Source organism: Pangasianodon hypophthalmus, chromosome 1 (assembly GCF_027358585.1).
Source record: "Pangasianodon hypophthalmus isolate fPanHyp1 chromosome 1, fPanHyp1.pri, whole genome shotgun sequence".
NCBI lineage: Eukaryota > Metazoa > Chordata > Actinopteri > Siluriformes > Pangasiidae > Pangasianodon > Pangasianodon hypophthalmus.
The window spans coordinates 14609443-14634001 of record NC_069710.1 but is presented as its reverse complement, the minus strand read 5'-3'; the positions used below and the strand labels follow the sequence as shown (position 1 = coordinate 14634001).

General features: G+C 38.4%; 1 protein-coding gene across 1 annotated transcript; it reads right to left on the bottom strand.

Annotated features, from left to right (window-relative positions):
• Positions 1-11802: 11802 nt before the first annotated feature.
• LOC113534103 (mannan-binding lectin serine protease 2) lies at positions 11803-19842 on the bottom strand. The gene is made up of 11 exons (XM_026926702.3): positions 19712-19842; positions 19241-19439; positions 18642-18822; positions 18322-18444; positions 16627-16811; positions 15918-16065; positions 15689-15804; positions 14215-14281; positions 13988-14113; positions 13417-13500; positions 11803-12761 (listed from the first exon to the last, which is right to left on the bottom strand). Exons 1-11 carry the CDS (start codon positions 19750-19752, stop codon positions 12025-12027), a joined length of 2007 nt encoding a protein of 668 aa, XP_026782503.2. The 5' UTR covers positions 19753-19842; the 3' UTR covers positions 11803-12024.
• Between the last annotated feature and the right edge of the window lie 4717 nt (positions 19843-24559).

Here is a 24559-nt window from a genome sequence, read left to right as displayed (position 1 = left end):
AGCTAAATTATTGACAACTACATCAAAATAAAACCCTACTTTTGAACTGTCTAATCAAAAACTGCAAAACTAAACATTAAGCTCTAATCAAACATTTGACTGTAAAATCATATCAAACCTTTAATCTCTAATCCAAAACATCAGAATAATACATAACCATTGAATCAAATGGTTCAATATCTGGTATCTAACTAAAACCTCAAAATATAACTATAAGTAGACAAAAAGTACAACATATTGTTCTTAAATTAAAAAAAAAATTATAATTGAAAATGGCTGTGGTAGAAGAGGAATAAAACACTTCATCAAACACTTCATCACACCACCCTGTCACTGATTACTTTAGTATAAATGCACGACACACAGTGGTTTATTAGTGGCTTAACACATCACTAGCTATATACAGACTTTTTCACGGCATGTTCAGATAATGGACAAACGTTAGTCATTTCACTTGAGCAAATTTTCTCACCCCTGACCACATCTAGATCAGAATTTACAACCCACAATTTTGCACCGAAATTTAAATATTGATCTTGGTTGCATTTCTGACTCTTTGTTTTTGCACAAAATTCAGAATTCCATGAAAACAGTAAATGTGGCTGCTTGCAGTTTGCCAACTTTTGTCCCACATAAAATTCATTAACAAGCACTAGCATGAGATATAACAAATATACATGACCAGAAATGCCGTTTTGTTATAAATGTATTTGCAACATAAAAAACGTAAAGTTTACTTTAGAAAGCAAAGTTTTTAAAATATTTTTATAGCGAAAATATTAATCTAAATAGCAACAAATTTATTATGAAAAAAAAACACATTTCTATCAAATTTACAATGAAAAGCTAAAAGAACATGAAATATTTACACTGAAGACTAAATCAACATTTTACACTATTTTTTCTTCTCTCATTTTTTTTTATAATTTTACTTTATTTACAACAAAGTGCCAACAAAAATAACATTTATAAAAATATTTTCAGTGTAGCATTAACAAAAAACACGAACAAAAATACAACCAAAAAAAATGAAGAAAAGATTTAAAAATTTTATTAAATATTTACAGCAACAAAACATTTATAGGACTTGAAGAGGATGTCTGTAACAGATCAGAGTCAAGTATCAGCTAATATTCAGAGTTCTGATATAAATAAATAAAGAAGTAAAAAAAAAATGTTTAACCTGGAATAAAAAGGATAAAAATAATAACAATAATCAGCCTTTTAAACAAAGGCTTGGTAATAGATTTAAAAACAAAAATGTATAATTAATATTCTGTAATACTGTAGTAGTACAAGTAATAATAATAATCAGGCTGACTGAGAGCCATTTTTACTACGAGGATATTTTGTTTCTCGCTCGTCCCTGCTTATTTCTCCACAGCAGTGATTTGGCATTTTGTGGCTCAGTGGTGGATCTGCGCTGAGCTTCCCCCCGAGGCGAGCAATTAATCATCTGAAGCAGACATCTGTTGCACTGAGAAAGCACTCGGGATCAAACCCGGCGAATCTCAGATCAAACGGCAGGTTATCATCGTAGCCTTTACAGAATATCACAAACATACCCGGTTCTGGGAGCGACTCATGCAGCTGTAATCCATCCACAGGCTAAGAAATTAATGAGAGATGGTTTAAGATCAACACCTAAAAGGATGAGACTCAGACTTCACTCATAATGTGATAAATATGAACAAAAATATGAAAAAAAAAAAATGAACAGCATCACACAATGAATCATACAGCATTTTGGACAGCGTTGTGTGTGTCAGCGTTGTGTTTGGGCAGAAAATATTTACGAAAAATGCATCGTGTCAATGTCGAAGCCAGCTGGAAATCTAATGCTCTTGTCTGACCTGATGCCATTTTTATTATAATCTATAGTCTATAGACGTGGAAATGTGGTTTCAGTTGGTTTCTATAGAGCAAAAATTTATTTATTTATTTTACAGAATGGCTTCTGTATCTTAGATGGCTCATAGAATTTTGTTAGGTGGCTGAATTTGCGGTTCTTTCTGAATTCACAGTCATGTTTTCGAATTTGCTGGCTTTGCTTTTGTATTTCTGAGTTTGCTGCAGTGTTTTTTAATTTGCCGTCATGTTTTCTGGATTTGCTGAATTTGCTTTTGTGTTTGTGATTTGTGTTTTTGGGTTTCCATCTTGCTGAATTTCTGAATTCACAGGATCAAACTGAGGACCCTGGAGCTGTACTGCTGTTGTGGTTCCTAATTTACCATCATATTTCCAAATGTTGCCACATTTTATGTTGCGTTTTTGAATTTGCAGTCATGGTTACAAAATTGCTGCTATTTCTTTGTATTTGCTTTGGGGTTTATTCTTGATTGCTGTCGTGTTTCCCGGTTTGTTTTTGTGTTTCTGAATTTGCTGTGGTGTTTTTGAATTTGCTCTCATGTTTCCCAATTTGCTGTCGTGTTTCAGAATTTTCTTTTGCATTTCTCAATTTGCTCTTGTGTTTCCGAATTTGCGGTGATGTTTTCCGAATTTGCTCTCGTGTTTCCGAATTTGCTGTGATGTTTTCCGAATTTGCTCTCGTGTTTCCGAATTTGCTGTGATGTTTTCCAAATTTGCGCTCGTGTTTCCAAATTTGCTGTTGTGTTTGATTATGCTGTCATGGTTTTTGAATTTTCTGTTATGTTTTCCGATATTTGTGGTCGGGATTCATGAATTTGCTGTGGCGTTTCAGAATTTGCTATAATGTTTTTGAATTTAATTTTGTGTTTTTATTTATGTTTACCAATTTGCTGTGGTGTTTTTTAATTTCCTGTCACATTTTCTGAATTTGCTGTCATGTTTTTAGATATGCTGTGGTGTTTTTTTGGTATTTTCTGTCATATTTTCCAAATTTGTGTTTCCGAATTTGCTGCAGTTTTTCATTCATTCGTCTTCAGTAACTGCTTTATGTTGTTCAATGTCGCGGTGGATCTGGAACCGATCCCAACGCTACCCGCTGCACTTCCGTGCCATTCAGTTTGGCTGCTGCTGGCTGCTTTTTTTTTTGTTTTTTTTTTGGACAAAATGCTTCCTAATGTGCTGTCATGCTTCCTAATGTGCTGTCATGTTGCCTAATGTGCTGTCCTGCTTCCAAATTTGCTGTCGTGCTTCCGAATGTGTTGTCATGGTTATGAATTTGCTGTCATGTTTCCTAATGTGCTGTCATGGTTATGAAATTGCTGTCATGCTTCATAATGTGCTGTCATGCTTACGAATTTGCTGCCATGTTTCTTTGGTGTCATGTTTACGGTTGTGTTTTTTGTCATGTTTCTGAATTTGCTATGGTGATTTTGAATTTGCTCTTGCATTTCTGAATGTTGTTTTTTGATTTTGCTCTCATGTTCGGGAATTTCCTGTCCTGTTCCTGATGTTCCTGTTTCCATGTTTCCAAACATTTCTATGTTCCTGATGTAGTTGGTTTTACTGTTTTTGGTTTTAGGGTTATGTTTTTAGTTTTGCTGTTGTGTTTTTGCTGTTGCATTTTTTTGGTTTGCTAATGTTTCGCACTTAAGAGCCACATGGAGGCTAACTCAAAAAATCAGCTAGATAGAGAATCATTTCAGACATGACTGTATAACCAGAAGCATTTCTTCCTCAAATGCAGCCTGGATATTGAACATTTATGACACATCCGATATAAATATTGACGACTGGAAGATCCACACTGGAGATTTCAGCATTTTTTTTTTATTTTTTTTTTAGGTAACACATTTTATATGTTAACAAGTGTGTCATGATTTTCACATCTCACTTTCACCTCACATTTCACATGGCTGACGACTGAACACATCTGCTGAGCAAATCGATACTGCCGTCTCGACATCTCACTCATCTCACTGCTTCTCACTCCAAACACATGAGCACGTTTGCTTCAGGCCTGCTTTGCTTCTTGGCTCTGGTTTCTGTACTACTGCATCATCAGTCAGCGGCCCAACACATTTGCATTCATGATTTCATAATGGAAGTTAAATTTACCTTTAGTCTTATCACTGCTAATATCCAGAATAAAAATTTTAAAAAATGAAATGGAATATACAATAAAATAATGAAATGAGGAAAAAAATCAAATAATCAAAATCACTTCAATTAATAAATTTAAAAAATCAAATGCAACAACAACAAAAAAATACAAATATACAAATATATTTAAAACTTAAATAGTATATTTGATATCATAAAACTGCATTTGATTAGGCTACAAATAAAATACAATGCAATACACTTAGGCCTATAATAAACTAAAAAAATTAAATTAGGTACATTTTTTGAAAAAGTCCTTGCTTAATCAATGCAGAGAATTAACATTTTAAAAAATATTTAACATTTTAAATAATTGTTACTATAATAAAGATTTACTTGATTAAGATGTGAAGGTCAGTAAGTGTTAAATTGTTTAAAGCAAAATGGTAGGTTGAGGTCTTTTCTGATGTGTGTCTACAAATTTGTCCTCTAGAGGGAGACACATGTCCATATTTAGTAAATGTGCAAGAGTAGGACAGTGTAAGAGGAGATAAACACAAAGTGCAGATAATGTTGTGTATATAAAAGTGGAGCAAGTCATGAGTATGGACAGTAATCCTTATACACAATGGGAAGTGGTGGGAATGTACGTAATTTATGTGTTAGTAGATTCTTTAGTTACGCCACATGGTAAAGAAAAAAGATGGAGCAGAGGTTTAAAGGTTACTGCACTGTAGTTCTGTACTTTTCGTACTTTGGTTCTGTATGTTCTCACTTGCTGCTTGTCAATACGTCATTTTTCAAAAATTTTATTTTTTTTTTACTTTCTAACATTAAAGCAATTACACAGTTTGAAAATACTGTTTACAGTTTTCAAGGATCTTTAAATTTATTTGTTTATTTGTTTATTTTATTTGTTTATTGTTTGCTTATTTATTTATGGACAAATTGTACTGTTTTTTTTTCTTTTGTTCACTAAACTACTGTATGAATATTAATTTATATGTGACTTTATTCAGTCATTTGGCTGTTTGGTTTTTATGTTTGATATTTCATTATTTATATTTTAAAGCAGCTGTATTTGTATTTCTTTGTACTGGTTTCCATGCAAACTAGCCGTTTTTTTTTTGTTTTTTTTTACCTAACTAGCTGAGTAAAGTAATTGTTTCCTATCCATGTTAGATTAGAATCAAAGTAGCATTCTTTAACAAATTAAAAACTTGTTATTGACTTTTACCAATTTTCTGTCGTATAAGAGGAATACGACACTTGAGGGAGATGCTATTATAGGAAAATGATCAACTTTGGGGTGGTAACAGTTCTAAAGATAAAGTAATGGAACTGGGGCATGTTAAAGAATTTCAGCTTTCGTTTTTGTTATGTATTTTGGATGTTGTTTTGTCTCTTGTTTAAATAGTAATGTGGGTTTATTTGCTCTGGATATCAGACCTGCTTTGAGTTTTGAACTTTGCTCTCCTACGTAGATGACAAATTGGATTTTAGGTTGGTTTTTTTTTTCCTTAATAAACATGAAGTGAATTGCTCCTGGATCTTAGTGCCTGAGGTGTATCCTGCCAAATTCTCGGCCAGTAATTGTACACACAGATTTACCATTTCCAACCATTTGTAGTAATATGAAGAGCAATTAACACTGCTCATCTGAGGTCAGTGAATTTTCCTCTGTCAGGACCATCAGATCTGGAAGCTCACAATTCATCTCTGGAAAAAGGTGATATAGGGGGAAAAAATGGTGTGTGCCAATATTATATTCTCATATAATTGCTTAATCTTTTATCATAGTTTGCAATATTTTCACACACACACTCTATTTCCATCTGTCCAGTAAACGAAACGTTAGAGGATTGCCTTCACGTTAATATTTTGACTCACATTCACACTTGTACATATCCTATATAACTGACACTTGGACTGAAATGTGTTTTCAGTGGACTGTGCTGAAAAAAGAAGAAGAAAGAACATGAAAACAACTTTCAAACAAAGCATCTGGAAATTTTTTTTGCTTGATTTTAACTCACTCACTAGTTAGGTCACTTAACACTTCCTATACATATGCCATTCACATAAAACAACTCTCATCTTCAGAGGCTCTGCCTAAACCCCAGAGCAAGCCTTAGACTGTTTGTACACTTTTCTGGCCACAAGCAGTTAGTAGAAGGTTAGTTCACGGCACAGCACTACATGTTTAAAAGTTAAGTTTGATAAAGTAATTGGTGAGTAAACATTTATACGCACAGAAACACATTAGCACCGTTGCTTAAAAATATTGACACGTTTAGTGAATAAACATACAAGCTAGAGGTCTTTCGAGAGGTCTTTTTGCGAGACTGCTGTGACCTGACAGATGCCTATGATTGGCTAATGTCACTCTAATCAACTTAAGTAAGGATATATTTATTTAATACTTATGGAAGGACTCTCCTGTTTCAGTGCTTTGTTACTAAGGAAGAGTTTACTCTTTGTGATATCTCAGTAGATGAGGTATTTTTTTAATCAACACTTTTTTCCCCCACTCTCAATACTCACGTTTTCTATAGAATATCCAGGGACACAGCTCACAGTGACCGACCCACTGTATACCGATCTCTCACAGGAAACACAACGAAGTCAGACGACACCTTTCTGGAGCATTCCCTTACTGCAAGAGAAGAGAATCACGGACAAACGACCAATTATTACACTTCAGGTTTGTACTCGAGACTGAAGCCTTGATTTGTTTCCTCCAGGTCCGAGTGAGAAGATGACTTCAGCGTGTAACTGCTAAAAATACTTTGCTCAGCCCACCAGTTGATGTCCACATGAAGTGCTACAAAACCATTGTAGGTGCTGAATCATTTTAGACACTGAACTATTCTCCTGTCTCTCTTTTTTTCAGGACTGTTGGTGGTCTGGGGTCCAGGTGGTGTCACTTACAGCCTTCCCTTGTATGCTTCAACTGCATGCTAGCATATAGATTATTGATAATTGTTTTTCTGTTTCCCTTGTCAATAAGAGTTGGTACATGCATGTAGTGGTATATGTGTGATACCATTCTTTCTTTATATTACTGTGTGTTGGCCATATTTGTTAGTTTGGCATGTAAATTTTGTCCTAGGGCACTTCCGACAGTCAGTACCAACACAGTCGTATCACACTGTAGCTGATTAGTCAACATTATTGTTGATTTAGTGTGTTTTATGTATATTTTTATTCAAAAGACAAAACAGCTGTTGGCAAATTGACGGCTCCGTGATCCTGGACAGACAACAGCGGCGTACCCTGCCTGATGAGACCTCACCTCTGCATTACAGCCATCAATGACGAGGTGCAGGAACTGAAAGTGTTGGTGCCTCAGCTAAAAGCAGATAACAAACATACCTTGCAGACACAAGCAGTCATGTCTGCTCAACATGGAATGTCCAAGGTAATTCTTCCCTTGCCTCTCAGTTTGCTTTTAATACTATGTAATTTAAGTGTTTGTTGTATATCCCTTGCAATTAGCGTCAGGAATTAGCGTTGATGAGTGGATGGAAGAGGTGCAGGCATTATTAGTAATTGGTGCTTGGCTTCCTTGGATCTGGAAAGTAATTATTTCATGCTTGATAATTTGGAGGAAGCTAAGCCCACACTCAGCACTCTTGAGGTGCGAGCAGAGGCTAACTAGTGGCCCAGGGAGGGGAAGAAGTTATTCTGTGCTACCTAAGATCCAAGAACCAAGATCCAATCTCCCCAATTGCAGAATAACTGTAGTAACAGTCGTTAAAAATACAAAATTATATTCTCCTTGTAAACCCAGTTGTTGTGTTCTGTGAATTACTATGATTCTGTGAATAAGCGCTAGATGGCAGTCTAACCACAGTAATCAGAGACACTGAGGGAGACATGAAGTTAGTTGTTGAGTTGGAGGTCACCCGTTTCATGTTCTGATGTATTAAAAGCTTGTTGTTTGGATTTAGCACTTGTTTTTTTGTCCTTTTATAGCATACAACATTACAAATTGGCAACGAGGATACCCCGCACTGTAGTTTTGTTTTGCTGTTACTTACAGGATGTCTGTGAATGTCTCTGCTCTGGTGATGTTTTTGCATTGCCCGGGAGAACTGAAGATGCCTTTCGGTATGTGTCTACATATGTTTAATGACTACTTACTAGTGATTAATGCGACGTGGGATGCTTGGCCGGATGCCCGCAAAAGAGCTACGTTACTCCATTGCTTGGGAAAACAGGGACGGCTGTTTTTTTATGCTCTACCAGAAACAGTTGATACTTATGCCTCGGCTGTTGGCGCATTAGAGGAACATTTTATTCCAAAAGTCAACATCGTTTTCAAACGCTATGCATTCAGAAAGCGAGCTGAATTTCCACGAGACCATAGCACAATATGTAGCTGCCTTGCGTGCCCTTGCAGACACCTGTGACTTTGATGATACATGATCAGTTGTTGCAAAGCTTGTTGAGTGACAGTATTAGAGAAAGGTTGTTATTGGAGTCAGATCTAACCCTGGACACAGCTGTAACTCCTGCAGCAAAGATGGAAACTGCTGCCGACCAAAAAAAATTGTTTCAGACAGAGGAATTCAAGTGCAGACTGTGCACTCTAAATTGCACAAAACTACAAACAAACAGCACCACCGCCCAGCTAAGCCACATGTTTCTGCCACCCCTTCTCCATGTAGATCTTGCTTTAGGTGTTGTTTTGACAAGCATTTAGCCATCTCCACTCAGTGCCATGCTGCAAATGCCCAATGCAAGTCTGTAATAAAAGGGGCCATTTTGCTTGTCTATATCATTCTGTCCCAACTAGTAAAGTACATAATGTGCAGTTACCTGATGTGACTATATTGTATATGGACAACTCTGATCATGCCCCAAAGAGACTGTTTTGCAATGCCACTATTCATACACCCGTCTCAACTACCAAGGAGATATGACTCATTGTAGATACGAGTTCTGCTCTCTCCATACTGCCGCGCCATGTCTACAAATAATTTCAGCTGCATCCCCTTGTCTCTATCTTCTGCTAGGCTAGTGACCTGCACACAAACGCACATTCCAGTACTGGATGCCTTCATGCCCAGGTGTGTATAGCAAATTCGTATGCTCCAGCCACGTTCTTTGTAGGAGAGGAAGGTACAGTATTACTAGATATGGACTTAATTAGCACCTTGCATCTCTCTGTTAATGCTGACACTGTTACCACCCCAGATAGAACTCCAACTACTTCCATCCTGACCACAGCTAGTGTTACACCTCTAGTTACCCCTTTACCTGAAATAGAGTGTGTGAAACAGTTTATACACATGGTCAGAAATGATCCTACAGTCCAACCTGTGTGCCAGAAATTGCATCAACTGCTTGCTGGCTGGTAGAAGTAATTGGAGGCATTCGGATGTCCGCCAACCTTCGCGAAGCAAACAAGGCTGTGGTCACAGACTGCTACCCCTTACCACATGTAGATGAGTTCCTCTCCAGCCTCTCCAGCCAAAATATTCTCTACTATCAACTTGGCCAATGCATACTACCAGATGCCTCTCCACAAGGACAGTAGAGACATTACAGCCCTTATTACTCACAAGAGCATATTTAGATTTTGCCGGGTCCCATATACCCTAGCATCAGCCCCTTCGGCTTTTCAAAAAATGATGGCAACCATTCTGGTAGGGGTACCTGGTGTCCAGAACCTAATTGTGTATGGTGCCACTGCCGATGAGCGCAATTGGATTCTCAATACTGTCCTGCTAAAACTGAAAGAGGCTCTACTGGTTCTAAACAACGAAAAGTGCCACTTCAGAAAGACCACACTGCATTTCTTCGGCCATGTCATTACAGCAGATGGTATTTTGCCTGACCAAGAGCATGTTGATGTGATCCTTAAAGCTCCACCACAGTCTGACACTGCTGTCTTGCAATCCTTTTTGGGTCTTGCCTCTTGGTATTCAAAGTTTATTCCAAACTTTGCAATGATGGTAGCTCAGATATGCGAATGTGCCAAGGACAAAGGGACCTTCCCATGGTGTGAGGCTGCCCAGACCAGTTTTGATGATGTCAAGCAGCGCTTAGTGACCAGCTCTACCCTAGTACTGTATGACCCCTCCCTCCACTCAGTGATCTCAACTGATGCCTGTGACTATGGACTGTGAGCTGTGTTTACCCAAATTCAGCAATGAGAAACTGGTAGCTTTTGCATCCCGTACACTTACGGCTGCAGAGTGTAAATACTCAATTGTGAAAAAAGAGGCGCTTGCATGTGTATGGGCTACAGAAAAGTGGCACACGTATTTGTGGGGCTTTACTTTGCACACAGACCACCAAGCACTTACAACTTTGCTTACTACTGAGGGAATGAGTAGGGCCGGGTTGTGCATTGCTCTCTGTGCATCAGCGTGTCTGCTTTGTTTTGACTATGATGTTGTCTATAAGCCAGGCTCGCAAAACTATGCAGCAGACTGCCTTTCACGGCCCCCTCTGCGTGTGTCAGCTGACCCTGACCCCTCTACAGATGTGGATTCTGAGCTGGTAGCACTGATTTCTTCCACACTTAGTTCCCTTCCAGTCTCAGACTTTGAGGGTACTTGTTCTTCATGCTCTGAAATGGTAGCCCTTCGTGAACAGATCAGCCGTGGCTTGCCTCCTTCTATATGGGCTGTTGCCCAGAATCTATTGCCCTACTACAAAATAAGGGATGATCTCTCAGTTCAGGGTCATTACATCTTCCGTGGCTCCAGATTAGTAGTGCCTGTTTCCTTGCAACATACACTGATCACCCTGGACCATGAAAGTCACCAAGGGATTGTATGCACTAAACAGCGACTGCATGACCTTTACTGGTGGCCTTGTATGAACTCTCAGGTTCAGACCTGCATATCTGCTGTGCCCCTTACCAGTCTAACGAAAAACAGCTCTCACTTACCAAGCACCTCTATGGCCTGTTGTGCTCCCTGATGGTCCCTGGAAGAAATTGGGCCTTCATATTTATATTGTTGGGCCATTTGGGACTGCTATCCCTGCTTGTTGGTATGCTGTGACATTGACCGACTACTATTCAAAATGGCCTGAACTTGCCTTTTGACTGTCTGCCATGACTGACGGTGACATAGAGTTCCTGACCACCGTTTTCAGCAGTCATGGCAATCCATACACCATAGTCACTTATTATGAGATGCAGTTTACGTCAACAGGACATCCGTGTACTACCCTGCAGCAAATGGAGCTAATGAGAGGTTCCACCATGCTCTGAAAGGCTGCATACAAACAGCCGTCCTGCAGTCATAGCCTTGGAAGGACACTGTGACCAACTAGCTTCAAGTGTACCGTGCCACACCTCATGCCGCTGGCTCAACCTCACAATATGAACTGCTTTACAGACATAAAATGAGAACCAGATTGGACATTTTACCCATTCCTCCCTGTATTATGTCAAATTCATCTGTCCGTGACTTTGTGACAAAGAAACAAGCCAAGATGAAACAGTACTCGGACATTAAGTGGCATGCACATACTCTCTTTTTTTGCTTAAGGGGAGAGAATGAGGGTCAGAATTCCTTGGTTAGTCCCTAAAGCACACTCCAGATTCTCTGCCCCTTGCCTTCGCTGTCCAGGGAAGGCTTTCTGTTGATGAAAGCTATATATTTAAGATATATTTTTCTATTATTATAAAACTTCAGTACTAATTGTGTTAAAGACGCCTTTTATTTTTTTCAGCACAGAATATCGCACAAGATGGCAGATCTCGTTCTGGCATTGACGTGTTCTGTAAAACAGGGTTAAATAGGGAATGTGTGTACAGTGGGAATGTGTGTATGCTAATGTGGTGGAAATAAAGACAAGACACATGAATATTGTTTAAAATGATTTTAATAATCCTGAACTCATCAGATTTACAAGCAACAGGTATTTGATTTGAAATGAAGGCTACAAACTCACTCTTAAACCTGCACATTTGTGTGTAGATAACGTAAAATCACCTTAGCATGAATTTGAAAAATCAACCACAGATCACATCCTGACGTATTTATTGGATGAAGGCTGATGGACGGTTCGAGCCGTTTTAGTCGCATGCTAATTTTTCTCCATCATTTCTCTAATCCAGTCCAGGTAATTCTCCACTTTGGTATAATAACCTTTATAATCTCTATTTCCACACACAGGAGGACCCCATGACACAATCCCCTTGAGGCGGTAAGGTGTGTTGAGAGATCCAAACCCCAACAAGGGAATGACGAGTGGACCCCCACTGTCTCCTTTACAGCTGTCCACACCTCCATCAGCGTCTCCAGCACAAAACATGTTATCAGTGACCTTCAGATTACTTTGAAAACAAAAACCTGGGTATTCTTTCACGTGACCATATTGCAGAAATGGACTTTTTATCCTCTTATCTGTCGCTCCAAACCCTGAGACTGTCCCCATCTTTCCCTCCATCGTTGGTCCATTAGTTTTTTTCTCCGGAAGACAAACCGGTATGAGATTTTCACTGAGAGGGACCCGAGAAGACATTTTCACCAAGGCGATGTCGTTATCGAAGTTTGGTTTTTTATAGCCGGGGTGAATTATGATCTTCTCTGTTTGCATTTCAACCTTCTCCTTGGCCCTAGCGTTGACCATCCCTCCAGCAAAAATCAGTGATCTCTGGTTTTCTACCACGTGAGCAGCTGTAATGGCCCAACGGTCATTAATTAGAGACGCACCTCCTCGATGAGGTTCTTTAACCAGGAGCTGCCAGGGAATTTGCCCCAGGGTGGCGTTTTCTCCCCCAAAAATCCTTTTTCTAGCAGATTCTGTAGTTATGCCACATACTAAAAAAATAGTAAGATGGAGAAAGAGTTTGAAGGTCAGTTGTACTGAAATTCTGCACAAAAATCAAAACTTGTACATGGACCCTGAAATGCTGCTGTTTTTAAAAAGCAACTCAAAGTTCCCATTTTATATTGGAATACATTAAAGCAGACTGGCTAATTAATAAAAACAATTTTCAGTAGAACACCTTTATCAAAATTTCTCTATTTAATGTAGAATACAGCTGCGAGTGTCTTGTGTTTTTTCTTTCTCTGACTTTCTAACACTAAAGCAACTGCAAGCAAAAATTAAAATATTTATTTACTATTTCTGATTTATTAATTAATTAATTTATTTATTTATGGAGTTTTTTTGCCCACAAATTCCCCAAAACTGCTACAAAACAAACAGTGTTCACCATTTTAAAATGAATTGCTGTTCATTAACCCACCATATGAATATGAATTTTGAAATATTTTTGTTTATTTAAACATTATACAGAAAAGTCTGCATTATTTCAAATGATGGACATCTCTCTGTTAGTTAAACTACTGTTTTACTAACAAATTGACTAATAATGCTAATAAAAGGTTCAGGAAAACAGAAAAAGGACTGTTGTGTATAGGATTTAAAATAAATAAGTCACTGAATTCATTATTATTTGAGTCAGTATACCTGGGACACACTGCGGTGTGTGTTGTGAAAATGTCTGTCTGTTTTCAGCCACCCATTCTCCTGTAGCATCACAGGTGAAGTTAGCTGAAACAAGAGAAGAGGAAAACAAAGGAATGAAGGTAATATCACTCACCAGCTCAGATTATTTACTTAAATTGTACAGGAGTCATATTAGCTTGCTAATGTTCCAGTTTATTGTATTTAGTTGTTGGGTTGAAAATGAAATGCATTTTATACTTGTACAACAGCGCTGTTGGATTATGGATTCTGATTGGTCAGAAGGTGTAGTATCACCCTGTCACAATGTTGTTTTGTCTCTTGTTTAAATAGTAATGTCTATTTATTTGCTCTGGATATCAAACCAGCTCTGCATTTTGAACTTTGCTCCCGTACCAAGATAAAGTTTCAAATTTTTGATTTTGACTTAATAAACATTTTGTACTGCTCCTGGATCCTAGTGCTTGAGGTCTTTTCCAACTAAATTTGGGCCAGTATTTGTACACACGCATACACGCATACACACACACACACACACACACACACACACACACACGCACATGCACAGATTTACCATTTCCATCCAGTTTGTAGTACTCTGAAGAGCACTTAACACTGATGGTGTGCTCATATAAGGTTTGTGGGTTGTCCTCTGTCAGGTCCATCAAATCTGGAAGCTCAGGATGCCCACAATTCACCGCTGGGAAAAAGAGATACAGAAATAATAATAGGTTTGTGACATTTTCATGTGATATTCTATGAATATTATTGCATTGTCTGCACTTTAATATTTTCACTCACATTCACAGCTGTATATGGGACTCCACCTCCCATTTAACTGACATGTGGATGTAAAAGTTTCAGTGGACTGTGCACAGAAAAGAAGGAAGAAGATTTTAGTCGCTTTAGCTGATGGCACTCTGTTGCACTACAGCTAGCAAAGCACTAACATGATTTCACTCAAGTGAAAAGATTTTGTTGAATTTCAGTGGGCAGCTGAACTTGCCACCTGTCCTTTTTTTTTTTTTTTTTGGATACTAGCCTCAGAGACTCCGCCCACGACCCACAGCATGTCTTAGGCCTGGTTTATACTCGACGCATGACGTGGCAACGTGAGTGGTTTGCACACGTACTTCTCTTTATGCACCTCTGGAGGATTACAAGTGACATCTACTATATGGCATGTCAGAGCTGACAACATTTGTTGAAATATTCAGCAATTTCACGCACAGTGATGAGCTCTGTTTCAGTCCAAACTTTCCCCTGTTGCTGTGATTGTTGTCATGAGCTAGGTCTCACATTGAAAACTCTGACTTTGCATTCAAAACCATTTACTATTCTGGAAAATCAAGAAACCTGGCCCACAAAACAGACCTTTTAGTAGATTTGAAGGCTACATGAGATTTTTTTTTTTTTTTAATTCAAACATTAGCAGTAACTTATAAAACAGTGTTAGTACTCCATAAATGTCTAGAATAGTACATTTGTATGCGATTTAAGACAAAATTCTAGTAAACATGTTTATACTCCCAGGATAACTCTGTTGCAATTACAATGGCTTTCCTGTGAAAATATGAGGTTCTTGGACTGACTACACATACAAGCCAGAGGTAGAGGTATGGTTTACAAGACGATACGTGAACAACAGACCCCTATGTTATGATTGGCTAACATCACTCTAATCAACAAAAGACAGATGAAGCAGGGATGATTGACATGAACAGAATTCATACCCATGATGGGTGAAACCTTAAGAGTATTTCTTCTATAGTGCTGTTGGATTCTGATTGGTCAGAAGGTGTTGATTAATTTACAGTTTTATAGTAACACATTATCGTTTCTATAGTAACAGCTCTTTCACAGAGTCTTGTATAGCGGATGCTCAACATAAATGGATTAAAAAATGTGTGTAATTGGTAAAGTTTGGAAGGATGTATGGAAAGAGTCTCCAGTGTCAGTGCTTTGTACCAGACAGAGGTCATTTAGACAGGATTTTACACTTTGCGTTTTCTTGGTAACCTATCAAGCTACACTTTCTTGTCTTATTAACTTAACGAGTGAGAAAAAGAGACTCTGGTGCTATTATTTTGAACAGGAACAAAGTTGTTTTGTGGAAGTTAAATGTAAAATGTATGACGTGTCGTTTTTTTAACAAATAAAAACAGAAACTCAAGTCATTCCAAGTCAGTTGTGTGGAAACGAGAGATTCCGAGTCACACTTACAAACACCAAGTGTTTTTCCCCCCGACAATTTCATTTCACTCTCAATACTCACATCAATTAAAACGTATCCAGTCACACAGCGCACAGTGACCGTCTCGCCCACTTGATACCGATCTCTCACAGGAGACACAGTGGAGTCGGGCGTCACTTTTCCAGAACATTCCATTCCTACAAGGGAAGATAACAAATCATCAATAGTGGGAGAACTGACAAGATCAAGTGAAATGATACACGATGCAAGTGTTAACAATGCACTACTAATAGTTCTTTTAAAATCCTGCCTTTAGGTTTGTACTCGAGAGAGAAGCCTTGATTTGTTCCCTCCAGGTCCGAGTGGAAGATGACTTTAACGTGTTGGGCTGCGGTGAGGATGTCAGCAGGTCTGTTTTTCCCACAAAATGGCCCAAAGGTCTCAGTGTCTGTCTTAATCTGATAGAAACAAAGGCAAAACAGTTGCTAGGAGAGATGACAGACCAGTATTGACCGCCACAGAAGTTCCGCACAAATGTCTTCCTGTTTCTCAACTGAAAAAAAATAATTTTTCTACACAACCTTGATAATGGATAAAACATTAAAAAGACAAAAGCTTGTGAAAGAGTCAGCTAAACACTCAAGTAGGTAAAGATCAGACATTAGTCTGTAGTTCACAACTACAGTCTTTAGTTCACAAGGCTTTTTTTAACTAGTGGCACACAGATGAGATGCCTGTTTTAAACTTGATTAATTTTTAATGTTAGAATGTTTAAAAAGGAATGGATAGAGTAGTTTATTATTCTGTTTTCATTACCATCTTCCAGTCCCTCCCCCAACATGTCTTCCTGATATGGTGAAAAAATTATGAATGTCTGAAATTCCTTTTCTAAATAAGCTGCCTTTGGCTAAATAATAGGCCAAAATCGTTCAACACCCCTTTTTTTTTAGTTCAGTTTGATCTGCTAAATACACTTATGCACTTATGACCGTGGTCCACCAGTTAACTGTGGGACATACTTTTAAGAAGTCAACGCATCGTCCGTCTCTGCTTTCCACATCAAACACTCCAGTGAATTTTAATTCAAGTTGGTTCCCTTCATCCACAGAGAGACTGAATAAACAGTCAGCATTCTCAAAGTACGGCCCGGGACTTCCAGGAGGCTTTAACACTCCTGCTCCATAACGCTCCTCTGTGCAGTTGGCTAAAAGAGAGGGAAAAAAAGAAACACAAAGGCAGATTTAAAAATCCTCTTCACCAAAAGTATGACAGTCATGATCGAGACAGGAAAGATGAGCATTACTGTAGGAGAAGCAGAGTAAAGGGGTACATGGGGACTGTTGTGGGATCTGGTGGTTTTTAATCTCGTGAAGGTGGAAACAGACAGTCCGATGTGAAGCGAAGTTGTTTATATTTTGGAAAACAGAACCACCTAAGTTTGTTGTTGGGATTGGTCAGAGTTTTTGCAAGAGTGGGCAGGATTGGGCTTACCAAACAAGCCTTAACATTGGCACAATTGGGGAGTGGAAATTTAGGGGCAGGAGTCGAAATGTAATTCATAAGGCACCTAAAGCATGAAGACTATCAAGCTAGGGTCAGATTATGAAGAACAGACTGTAGAATTCTCTTGAGAGAAAGTTTTTTTAAGAAGGATTGAGGTGAGGAACAGAGAGAGAGAGAGAAGTTAAATAAGTTCCTTCCATCAGAATGACAAGATGATGCTAGGAGACGAAGCTAGAGACGGAGCCGTGGGCAGTGCTCGATCAGTGGGTGCAGTTTTTAGACCAAGTCCAGGAGGTGAATGAGCAGCAGGGGGTTTAAGTAAAAACAGCAGATAGAGGAGAAAGAGATGGACCAGAAGGTGCGTCTCCTGGAGTTCAGGGCTGGAGGAATTACATTCTGAGGACCGAGAACCACTGAGACGGGAGTAGTAGTGCCGAAGCAACTCCTAAACCAAAGTGGATCTTTTATCGGTTCTGCAAAAACCAAACCGTGAAATAAAGGAATTTCAGCGGCCAGTAGTACAACGTTGCATAAGAGAACACACCATAACCTCCATTTTAACACAGTTTAGCTTTGGATAGGCTTATAACTATCCCTTTCCCCTTCTGCTGAGTCAGTAAAATTGGCCTGCAGAGTGGATGTGAAACTGTCCACAGTAGTGATTTCACTACCGCCCTCTCCGAGCACCACAGGAAGTAAAGAGAGAACTGAAAGAGGAACTTCCTGCAGGTCTTGGAAGACCTGTCAAAACTTTCCAATGCGAGCAAGAACACAATTCCTATTCTGGTGACACTTAGCAGTGGTCTACAAGAACCTGGGTGTATCCATCTAAAATTAGTTGGTTTTTTTTGGGTTTTTTTTGAAGAACGAACGTGTGTGAAAGAACAAAAATGAGAACAAAAGAAAGGAGAATAGAATGATGAGAAAGAAAGAAAACAAGAACAAAAAAACCACAAAAAGAACAGGGGGAATTAAGAGAAAAGTGGGAATCAAAAATTTAGCAAGTAAAAAGGCTAGATTAAAATTAATAGGAATAAAATAAAAATAATTTTAAATAAAAGTAATAGCAAAAATAGCAAAAGCAATTTTAAAAAAGTCAAAACTATTTGATCAAGCTGAGACATTCTCCTTACACACTCTGGGATAACACTTAACCAGAGCTGGGAGAGTGCAATTGGTGTGTGTGCGCGCATACGTGTGTGTGTACATACCACGGCATTCATGTTGATCTTCATCAAGGTAGTAACCCGGTTTACAGCTGCAGCTATATCCTCCGATGTAATTATGGCAGAAATGAGAACACACCACATCATTCTCCCAGCACTCATCAACATCTGTGGGAAGAGGTCAAAGGTCATCCCTCAACATAAGACTTCATGCCTGTTTGGTGTTCTTATTAAAACACAGATATTTTTAAGATCCCGTCTCAAACACTAGAACACACACAAATGTGAGGGAGTGTGACTGAGAGATCCAACCCAAAACTCTACTTTTAAGAGTTTTCAACAAAAACATATCCTTGTTATTTTACCTTGTGTCGTGTAAAAAGCCTTGAATCCTGCATGTCTCTCCGTGTTGGAGTAATCAGACTGGAAGGTGAGAGAGAGACAGCCTCCGGAGGATGACCGGAGCGAGGGATTAACAGACGACTGCAGCTCCTCCAGGGTCATTCTGCCGCACAAGTTAGCAAGGAGATTGTGATCCTCAGAAATCTGTGAAGAAAAGCAGGAAATAGAAATTAAAGTTTTACAAGAATAAAAATAAAGCAAAGACTAAAGAAAAAACAAGTAAATGAATAGAAAAACCACATACAGAACAACAAAAAAAACAGTAAAGAAAAGCAGGCAAAGATGAATGGGAGAAAAGAACCTGCAACTAAAAACAAGAAGGAAAAGGAGTGAATTGGAAAGGAAAAAATGAAAAGAAACAATAGATCACACAGAAAATAATGAAAAACTATGCAAATCAAAGAAAAGCAGGAATATATATTTTTTTAAAAAGCAAGAATGAAAAGCAAAAATTAATTAAAAGGCAGTTAAAACAAATGCTGGGAAGGAAAAAATGAGGGAAATACAAGCAAGACAGTGGAGTTAAGAGAAGATAAAATGTGAGCTGCTTCCCATCCTCTACCTTCAGGACATCGTTCTCACACTCGTAGCTTTCCTCCAGGTCCAGGTGCAGCAGTCTGAGTGAGAGGACGTGACCCGGTGGTGCACAGCGTTTCCACGTTTCTGATATGTCTGAACCATATCCATGTGGATAACCAGGAGACTGAATCCACCCGACGATAGGGAGAGACTGACACACACTCACCAACAATGCACACACACTGATAGATAGATAGATAGATAGATAGATAGATAGATAGATAGATAGATAGATAGTTCAGATAAGGTGGATGGATAGAAAGATAGATAAACAGACAGACAGGATGTTCAGATTGCTTTTGGTTTTGTTTAATGAATTCACCAACATCTAAAACACAATTTTAAAAAAACTTTCTGACGAAGTTTTTAGCTGTAGTTTTAATTAAATTCTATTTTGTATCAAATTATACCAAAATATTACAAATATAATGTTCAAAAGTGCGATTCTACTTACCAGAAAATGAGCATGGTGGAACTAACGATGTCTGCCTGCATGTGCTGCTGCTGTTGCTGCTATGTTCCTTTATTTGTTTAACACACACACACACACACACACACGCACACACACGCATCCACACACACACACACACACACACACACTCTCACTCAGATTTGTAATTTGATCATTGTGGGGTGAGTGTAATGCTGCAGCTACATAATCCTTAACTCATCTTCAGCCCTAAAATTGGAAATAAATTTAGAAAAAAAAAAATTGCTTCATGGTGCTCAGAAAGTTGTCTCCAATGTGTAGGTTAGCTAATTAGATTATATGTTACTCATACTCTCCTACTGCTGTTGTGCTTCTAGTGATCTCTCCACACACATTACCATCCATATACTTTTATAAGAGGCATACTATCATTGATCATAGTGGCATACTCTTCTATTGATGTTTTACTTACAGTTACAGCATTTACTAGATATCCTTATCCAGAGCATCTTCTACTGACACATTCACACACATTAATTACCCCATATGGTCATATTTTTGTAAGGATTGCATTTGTACACAGGTTTATTTTTATTATTTCACCCATACTGCTGCTTTATTTATACACTTCAACACACACATTAAACCAAGGGAAGATTTGAACTAGGACTCTGGAAGCAGTGAGTCAACAATTTTACCAATACACCATTGTGCTTATCTATGGAAAAAGTAAGATATGAATTGTGTCTTTGAATTGTGATGGTGTGCACAAAATATAAACACAAGAACGAAACCACAAGTTAGCAGCTTGATGTGGGCATGATGGTGTGTGTTATGGCAGTGGTTCAAGACCTACCTCAACAATGTGGCTTCTGTTTTTTATACATACATTACATACAAAGAATCTTATTCCAGAACATGGGAGGCTTTTTTAGATGTTTCTGGCAAAGTCTAATCTGGCTTTCTTGAATGTTACCAGTGGTTTGCACCTTGTTGTAAACCCTCTGTATTCACATTCATGAAGGCGTCTAGATTTTGACAGTGATACGCCTACCTTCTCCAGAGTATTCTTGACTTCTGTTGATGTTGTGTAGTTGTCTTCCGTGGTCTTCCAGGCCTTTTGATGTTGTTGAGCTCACCAGTGCTTTCTTTCTTTTTTAGAATGTACCCAACTGTTGATTTCAAGTCAAGTGGAGTTTATTGTCATTTCAACCATACACAAGTACATAGTGAAACAAAACAACGTTTCTCCAGGACCAAGGTGCTACATAAGACAAACAGAACAACATAGAATTAAATAATTTATACATAAAGTGCACAAGTGCAAACATGTGCAGACAGCACAAGACAGTACAAGACAGTACAATGACTACTGGGACAGACAATGGGCACAGTAAGTCCCAGTGCAGCGCCGACCAGTACACAGTTCTGTTTAAAAGTGAACCAAAAAAATTGCAAAGAAGATGGTGGAAGCTCAGTTGTGTGTGTATATATGTATGTGTGTGTGTTCAGTTCAGTTCCTGAGTGTTGAGGAGTCTAATGGCTTGGGGGAAGAAACTATTGCACAGTCTGGTTGTGAGGGCCCGAATGCTTCGGAACCGTTTACCAGATTTCAGGAGGGTGAAGATTGTGTGAGAGGGGTGTGTGGAGTCATCCACAATGCTGGTGGCTTTGCGGATGCAGCGTGAGGTGTAAATGTCCGTGATGGAGGGAAGAGAGACCCCGATGATCTTCTCAGCTGTCCTCACTATCCGCTGAAGGGTCTTGCGTTCCGAGACGGTGCAATTCCCAAACTAGGCAGTGATGCAGCTGCTCAGGATGCGCTCGATAGTCCCGCTGTAGAACATGGTGAGGATGGGGGGTGGGAGATGTGCTTTCCTCAGTTTTCTCAGAAAGTACAGGCGCTGCTGGGCTTTCTTCATTATGGAACTGGTGTTGAGCGACCAGGTGAGGTTCTCCCCCAGGTGAACAAGAAATTTGGTGCTCTTGACGATCTCCATGGAGGAGCTGCCGATGTTCAGCGGAGAGTGGTCATTCTGTGGTCTTCTGAAGTCAACAACCATCTCTTTAGTTTTGTCCATGTTTAGAGACTAGTTGTTGGCTCTGCACCAGTCCGTTAGCCGTTGCACCTCCTCTCTGTATGCTGACTCATCGTTCTTGCTGATAAGACCCACCACGGTCATGTCATCGGCGAACTTGATGATGTGATTCGAGCTGTGTATTGCTACACAGTCATGAGTCAGCAGACTGAACAGCAGTGGACTGAGCACACAGCCCTGTGGGGCCCCAGTGCTCAGTGTGGTGGTGTTGGAGATGCTGTTCCCGATCCCTGAGGTCTCCCAGTCAGGAAGTCCAGGATCCAGTTGCAGAGGGAGATGTTCAGGCCCAGCAGGTTCAGCTTACCAATCAGGTGCTGAGGAATGATTGTGTTGAATGCTGAACTGTGATGAAATGTGATTTGGCTACACCTAAGGTTTTTGCTATCTCTCTTATAGATTTATGTTGTTTTTTCAGCCTAATGATGGCCTCCTTCACTTGCATTGAGATCTCCTTGGACTTCATATTGGTAGCTCCAGTCGAACAGCTGCCAAATGCCAACTCAATACCCGATATCAACTCCAGACCTGCGTCATTTGTCTTGAAGTAACGAGGGAATGGACCGCACCTGGTCAATTATCTTCTTGTCAGTCAATTGCCCAAAAACCTTTGAGGTACTTTGTTGAAAATGGCTGTAAAGGGTAAATGTCATATTTTTGTGGAACCTCTTAAATTAAAGCTGAAAGTCTACACTTCGATCACATCTTGACTGTTTATATAAAATCCATTGTGGCAAAATATAAAGGCAAAATATAAAGGCAAAATCACAAAAACTCTGTCATTGTCCAAATACTTCCGGACTTAACTGTATATAAAAGATATCTATCTATATCTATCACTATATATATGACTGCTGGATCTTTATCCAAGTCTCATGTGCCATTTAAAGGACATTAGCATCACATCAGTTTACACTGTCAGTACATTATGTGTCAAAGCTTACATTCATAATGGAACATAAAACAATTTACACTAATAAACATTTCATGATAAGATAATACAAAATACCGTTTTGGAAACTGGAGCATGATAACAAACCCACAGCATTTACATAAAATACAACTCTAGTTAAAAAAATAAATAAATAAAATAAAATAAAAATCACATGAGCATATTAGCATAATCACTGCAGTTTTATCTTCCCAGGCAGCTAGAGAAGAAGGAAAAAGCTAAAGTGATGGCAGTTTAATATGGAGTGACATGATCAGTTGTGTGCTGATTGGTGCTGCCAGATTTCCCACAATTCTTTGCATTCATTGCCCCCAGGCACCAACTGCTTCTGTTCCTTCTGCTTTCTTAAAGGCTTTGATGCTATTCATGTGCAGTACCTAGAGAGAGAGAGAGAGAGAGAGAGAGAGAGAGAGAGAGAAAGAGACAAAACTTTAATTGATTTTATTTACATGATGCAACTGTATGACTTTAATATATATTTTTATTTAACCCAACTGTTTATATTCTATTGACACTGTTATTAATCTCCCTTTATTCATTTAATGTTATTTTCTGCAAATATATGTATATTATATATATAATAAACTATTTTTGTTATTAAATATAAATATAAAAAAAAAGTGTTACAATTTGATTCTGAAAAAATATAAAATCATCACATTGCTCATGAGGGTGTAACTGTGTAAAATATTTAATATTTTTATTCACATTTCCATGTTACGTTTCCATGTTCGGCCACTAGGGGGCAGACACTCAGCTATTTTTAAGCTAAGAATTTTAAAATGTTTATTTTAAATGTTTTAAGTGTTTCTTTCTACACTTAATTTCACTTTAATTTTACTAATAGCCTGTTTGGAAAGTAACATTTTATTATTTTATTATTTATATATATACACACACACACACACACACTGCTGTCACGCACACTAATATTTTGTTGCACTGCATTTAGTTTTGATTACGGCACGCATTCGTCCTGGCATTGTTTCAACAACCTTATGCTACTTCACAACATTTATTTCCATCCAGAGTCGCATTAATTTTTGGATTTAGATTTTGCATTGAGGACAGGAGAGTCTAACCACTCTGTAAAGTCTTCTCCAGCACATCCCAAAGACTTTCAATGGGTTTAAGGTCAGGTCACCACTCTGTGGTGGCCAATTCATGTGTGAAAATGATTCCTCATGCTCCCTGAATGACTCTTTCACAAGTTAAGCCTGATGAATCTTAGCATTTTCATCCTGGAATATGCCTGTGCCGTCAGGGAAGAAAAAGTCCATTGACGGGATAACCTGGTCATTCAGTACATTCAGGTGCTCAGCTGACTTCATTTTATTGCCGCACAATTTTCCCCTTCAGTAACATCTTTTCCACTACCATGGGATACGTAATCTGCCATGGTTGTGTAAGAAATGAGAAGCTACACACTGCATCAGTTAAGGTTAAAAGAACTGTTGCCAGCTGAAACATATTAATCACTGCAGTAATGATCCAGTCATAGGCTCTTAAGCATTTGCTTATTTAAACCCAAACAGCGACCTTTTTTTTGGCCAGGCAGTGTATATATATATATATATATATATATATATATATATATATATATATATATATATATATATATATATATATATAACCCAAAACATTTTATTTCTACACACATTTTAGTAAAACGTACTTAAAAAATACATTTATTTATTATAGCTTTTAAAAAGTTTTCGGGTTTTGGATGATATTCAATATATATTAATTGTATTATTATTAAATTATTTATTATTTAATCATTTTTACCAAGTGGAGTAGTGTGTCCACTGTGGCCTATAAAAC

Coding starts and splice junctions, on each gene's coding strand:
- LOC113534103 (XM_026926702.3), bottom strand. CDS start 19,752: ATGCAGGCAGACATCGTTAGTTCCACCATGCTCATTTTCTG. Junction 15,805..15,917: donor TCTCGAGTACAAACCTAAAG/GCAGGATTTTAA, acceptor CTTCCCTTGTAG/GAATGGAATGTTCTGGAAAA. Junction 14,282..15,688: donor CTGGATACGTTTTAATTGAT/GTGAGTATTGAG, acceptor TTCTGTGCACAG/TCCACTGAAACTTTTACATC.